At 45.8% G+C, this 5,878-nt stretch overlaps 1 protein-coding gene across 1 annotated transcript in view; it reads left to right on the top strand.

Moving 5' to 3' along the window:
- Positions 1 to 5,878, top strand: part of Lamc2 (laminin subunit gamma 2) — a 64,889-nt gene that overhangs the window by 24,080 nt on the left and 34,931 nt on the right. Inside the window, exon 3 of the mRNA XM_031384874.1 lies at positions 2,040 to 2,175. Within this exon, the coding sequence (XP_031240734.1) occupies positions 2,040 to 2,175 (136 nt within the window). The remainder of the gene's footprint in view (positions 1 to 2,039; positions 2,176 to 5,878) is intronic.

Genomic DNA, 5,878 nt, shown 5'->3' with positions numbered 1-5,878 from the left:
CCCCAGTCTGTGCTGGGAGTGTGCTGGGAGCCCCACTCTGTGCTGGGAGTGTGCTGGGAGCCCCACTCTGTGCTGGGAGTGGTGAGATGTTTGCTATGCCATCCTGAGTCTTTCTCTCCTGCCGTGCACTGTGCTGGGAGCCCCAGCCTGTGCTTGGAGTGTGCTGGGAGCCCCGGCCTAAGCTGGGAGCCCCAGCCTGTGCTGGGAGCTGGAGTCTGTGCTGGGAGCCCCAGTCTGTGCTGGGAGTGGTGAGATGTTTGCTACCCCATCCTGAGTCTTTCTCTCCTGCCGTGCACATGCAACCTCAGAGGACCCATTTACAGTTAAGAGCATGCCCACCCATGGGAAACTGAGTCACTAGGATACTATGCAGAGAAGCTAATCTTTGAGATAAGCCTGGGTGTCTGTCCACAGAAAAATGTGGTGTATATACACAGTGGAGTTTTATTTAGCACAGATAAGAGTGAGCTTAGGTTATTTACAGGAAGCTGGGTGGAACTGGAGCTCATATTAATCATAATGAGAAGGACACAGAAAGATGAAAATTATATTTTTCTGTCATATGTGGAACCTAGGTCATATATGCAAATAGACATGTGGATGACATGAGAATAAGAAGAGGACTATCTGGGAGGAGGGGGAGCAGAGTACTGGGAGGACTATCTGGGAGGAGGAGGAGCAGAGTACTGGGAGGACTATCTGGGAGGAGCAGGAGCAGAGTACTGGGAGGGGAGAACTGGGAGTGGGGATGAGTGGGTGTCGTGGGGGAGTTAATATGGCCCAAGGCCAACTGTTGGTTCCTAGACCAACTGTCATTATGAGGGGAGGCTGTAGGTCAGTTGGTAGAGTGATTGCCTAGCATGCTTGAAGTCCCTAGCACTGCATAAACCAGTACACCAGTACAGGAGCACACTTATAATCCTAGCACTTGGGAGGTACAGGAGGACCAGGTATCCATGGTTACATACTGAATTGTAAGCAAGCCTTATATACACGAGATCCTGTCTTGAAAACATCATTATTAAACCCATCCATGTAATGTAGTGAATGTACACTGTTAGAAAAAATGAACAAGACACTGTAAGGCAGTGACTGAGCCACCAGGAGATGTTCCATAAATGAAGTTTTCTGCTACCCCTGGTTAGTGAGCACATTCTTGGTTAAGGGGGTTTCGTGTGTACTTTTAAAAAATACTATCCCATCAGGGGTAGGGAGATGGCTCAGTCAGTGAACTAACTGCTGGCAGGGTCTACGTTTGATCCTTAGAAGCTGTGTAAAACAGAGCTGGGAGTGGTGCCTCACACTTGTAGTCATGGTGCTGGGGAGGCAGGGGCAGGTGGGTCCTGAACAGCCTCGTCTAGTCGTCAGTTCCAGGACAATTAAAGACCCGGTCTTGGCAGGAAAAATGATGATGGTCCTTTGGCCTCCACTTGCATGCCTACATTCACATTCACATAAACACACAAGTTAAGTACTGGCCCCTAAGAGATGGCCTTCGGTTATAGATACAAGGGAGACAGTCACTCATTCTGATATGCTAGTATGCTGTCTCTAATAGGTTTTTCTCCTTGAGTTTTCAAAGGCTTGAAGAAGTTTTGAACTCACTATGTAGGCCAGGCCAACTGAACTGGCTGTGGTCAGGTCATTCTATTGAAGTCTCCAGGGGTTATAGGCATGCATTACCACACTCTATTAATGGGATTTAAAAAAAAGAGAGAGAGAGAGACAGAAAGAAAGAAAGAAAAAGAAAGGCACTGTGTGTTCCCTAATGCCTAATGTCATACCAGAGCAAATGTGTAAATACATTTTTGTGTGTGTGTGAGTCACCCCCTTCTTTCTGTGAAGCAGGCATCTTCACTTGTCAGAATGTCCACTACCTTGTAGAGATTTAAACGGCATGGGATCCTTGTTAAAAACAGTGGATTTGCACATCATTTAGTGTCTTTGGAGCTCCCATGAGGAGACGTCCTTCTTTTTTTTTTAATGCCTTACAAATCCTTATTTTTCTTCTCTGCTTCTCCCCGCCTTGTGGGCTACAGGTTCCCTCAGTGCTGGATGTGACAACTCTGGACAATGCAGGTGTAAGCCAGGTGTGACAGGACTTAGGTGTGACCGATGTCAGCCAGGCTTCCATATGCTCACTGATGCTGGATGCACCCGAGACCAGAGGCAACTGTAAGCATGGATCTTAGTTTAAGAACTCGGGGAAGAAAGGGGTTATGATATCTCTCACTTCCAAGTGACAGTCTATCGTTGAGGGAAGTCGGGGCAGGAACTCAAGACAGGAACATGAAGCAGACACCACGGAGGAGTACTGCTTCTTGGCTTTCTTTCCAGGTCATGTCCAGCTACCTTTCTTTTCTTTTCTTTCTTTCCTTTTCTTTTTAAAGACATGTATTTTATGTGAGTACACTGTAGCTGTCTTCAGACACACCAGAAGAGGGCATCAGATCTCATTACAGATGGTTGTGAGCCACCATGTGGTTGCTGGGAATTGAACTGAGGACCTCTAGACGAGCAGTCATGCTCTTAATCGCTGAGCCCTCTCTCCAGCCCCAGCTACCTTTCTTATACAGCCCAGACCAGCCTTCCTAGGAACGGTATCGCCTATTGTGGACCAGGCTCTCTTACACCAATTAGGTCTCAAGAAAACACCCATAGACTTGCCCATAAGCCATTCTCATGGAGGTAATTCTTCAACTGGGATCCTCTCTTCCCCTGTGTAAGCATCCTTAGGCCGCCGTTGGTGTTACCAAGGGAATAATGACACCCACAAAGTGCCAAATACTTTTTTGACTTCTTCATGTGGGGTTGTCTAATTTTATCATTATACAAACACTATATACAACTGGGATTATCACTACACTCATTTTAATAAGAAGATATTTAAACCATGAAAAATTTAAATGCCCATTGCTACTGGGGATGATGGACCCTGTTTGGAAACCCAGAAACTTGGCACCTAGATGCATGTAGTTGGCTTTCCTTGGTGAACCAAGAGGGAGGACACAGAGGCTTCCACATCCCAACCAGGGACCCACTGGGCCTCAGCGAACTTTGTGTAGAAGATTTTTTTTTTCCTGCTTAATGGCCTTTTGTTTGAAACGTCCACTTTGCATCTTCAGATTGTCCTTTCTAGGGAGACTCAGACTGTCTTCCTTCAATGCACACTGTACAGCACACAGCAGTCACAGAAATACAGAGGGGAGCAGGGGAGCCTGGTGATGAATAATTCCCCAGAAAGGTGTTGGCAGGGGAATTTCTGAGGCCAAGGGAAAAGCTAACTAAACTCTCTTGGCTTAACCTGCTTCATCTGCTGACATCAGCAGCCTGCCCAAGGTTACTGGTAAGGATTAACCTGTCTTAACCTGCTCTTGTTACTTTTCTTGACTCAGCAAACCCCTGGTTGTTGCTTTTCTAGACTTAACCTGCTTAGTTACTACTTTTCAAAACATAACCAGCTTTTATTAATTTTCTAAGTTTAATTTGCTCTTAATTACTGCTTTTCTAGACTTTGCTGCTCTTAGCTACTTGTCTAAGTTGCTTCTTAGCATCATCTGTCTTGGTGGAATAGATAACACCTCTCACGTGAGAGTAACAGTTGCAAACATTCAGACCACTGACCGACTTCCAGCCACCTGTCCCCATACCTCAGCCTATAAAGATCTCCAAACTCATTTCCACATGTGGCTATGTCTTGAATAAACCCTTTTGCAAGGCTTGTCTTTCCAACGACTGTCATACTGCATGGTGGGCTAAACAAGCTTGATTTGGTAATAACTTGGCATGCTAGCCAGGAGGAAAGTCCAGATAGAATTCTGGCCAGTGGCTCATTGGCTGCTTGTTGGTATTGAAATATTGTTGATGAGTCTAGTCAGCTGTCTGGGCCACTTGTCTCAAGGACTGTCCCTGAGACCTTTCCTGGCTTGGCACTGTTAATGTTTTATGTATCGCTTCACTTTTGCTGTAGAGAAACGGTGCAGTAGGAACATGTATGATTTGGTGAATGACTTCAGTATGTCTCTCTCTCTCTCTCTCTCTCTCTCTCTCTCTCTCTCTCTCTCTCCCCTCTCTTTCTCTCTCTCCCTCCCTCCTTCCCTCTCTCCCTCCTTCTCTCTCTCTTCCTCCCTCTTTCTTCCTCCCTCTTTCTTCCTCCCTCCCTCCCTCCTATTCTCTTCCTGTCTCCCTGATTTTTGTTTGTTTGTTCATTTTGCTGTTTGTTTTTAGTGTTGTTGTATGTTTTTGTTTTGAGACGAGGTCTTGTTGTGTGGCTCAGGTTGGCTTCAAATGATCCCCTGCCTCAGCCTCCACAGATCTGGGGTTATAGGTATGAGTGTCCACACCCAGTTTAAAAAAATTCCTGTCTCCTTCCCTCTGGTTTGGTCTTCCTTGTGAGCATCCTGGTTTGGGGACACGGATAGTAGAAAAAGATGGGGCATCACTCTCCACAAGTCCACTTGGTTCTGTTTGGTTCCTGAAGTCTGATTCTGGGTTCAGCACGAATAACGAGAAATGCATGACCCTGGCCGACTGTTAGTCTGTATCAGAGTACAGACCATTGGATTGCAGCCTTCAAACCTAGATGACCGTAAGCTGTGGATTCATGGAAAGGAAAAATATGCTAATTATCTATAATACCATATAGCTGCAAAATTCTTTAGACTCCAGAAAAAAATTAAATGAAAATAGGCTAGGCTTGATAACACCATTTCCTGACACCCCTATTTACAGTCCCTTGCCCTGTCAGGTACATCCTCCTGGCCTTACCGGCACTCCCCTAGCCATTGTCTGGGTTTTCTTACAGGCACTCCCCTAGCCATTGTCTGGATTTTCTTTCCTCTGGGCCTTTGCATAGATTACTCTCTTCTATCCTTCCCTGGCCTTTTAGATCAGTTTCTTATTGCTTTCCTGGCTCCCACACTCTAACCACAACCTCTGCTTCAGAGGAATAGTGTGTATAGCGTTCATCCCTTTTCCTACAAAACTAGGAAGCACTTCAGGGGGCTCCATGCTTCATATCTTCTCCAGGGCCCACTCTTCTTTCCCTCACTGAACACATGTGAGTCTACTTTTATTTTGGCTCTCTCATTTGCTATCAGCATTTGGTTTTTCCTCTCACTAGAGCTTTGTCTTGTTCATGGCTGGGTTCAGCACCTGGAGTTGAGGAAGGAAAAGAGGCACTATGGAGTGTTTCAGCATGGCTGCCATTATACACCACTGCTGTTGCTGTTTCTGTATCTGCCCCACCTTGAAAACCCAAGAATCAGGGATGATTCTTATTTCTTGTTGAGTCCTTGGTTCTTAATGCTGAGAATTTGTTTGCTGGTTGATCCGAATAAGTACTATGGAGAAACTGAAAGACAAAGATTGGAAAGGGATTCTGGATGGGAGCCTGGTTAGATCTAGCATTGACTAGATGGGGAATGTGAAGGTGAAGGAGCCCAGCAAGCTTCAGGTTTGGGCAGGATTTGACAGGGTCATAGGACAACCAGAGGGGAACATTGTTCACTCTTTCTTCACTATAGGGTCTTTGAGACAGCGAGCAGCTTTGGTTTTAGACTGATGAGGTAGATTCATGAGCATGTGCCAAAAAGAGTGATGGGAAGGGGCTGGCGAGATGGCTCAGCAGGAAGAACACTGACTGCTCTTCTGAAAGTCCTGAGTTCAGATCCCAGCAACCACATGGTGGCTCACAACCATCTTTAATGAGATCTGACGCCCTTTTCTGGTGTGTCTGAAGACAGCTACAGTAAATTACGCTGAGCGAGCAGGGCCAGTAGAGGTCCTGAGTTCAATTCCCAGCAACCACATACATGATGGCTCATGGCTATCAGTACAGCTAAATAAATAAATAAATAAATAAATAAATCTTAAAAAA

The sequence above is a fragment of the Mastomys coucha genome, unplaced genomic scaffold (assembly GCF_008632895.1).
Source record: "Mastomys coucha isolate ucsf_1 unplaced genomic scaffold, UCSF_Mcou_1 pScaffold1, whole genome shotgun sequence".
Lineage (NCBI taxonomy): Eukaryota > Metazoa > Chordata > Mammalia > Rodentia > Muridae > Mastomys > Mastomys coucha.
The sequence above is the reverse complement of the archived record's forward strand: the minus strand, read 5'-3'. Positions and strand labels throughout refer to the sequence as shown.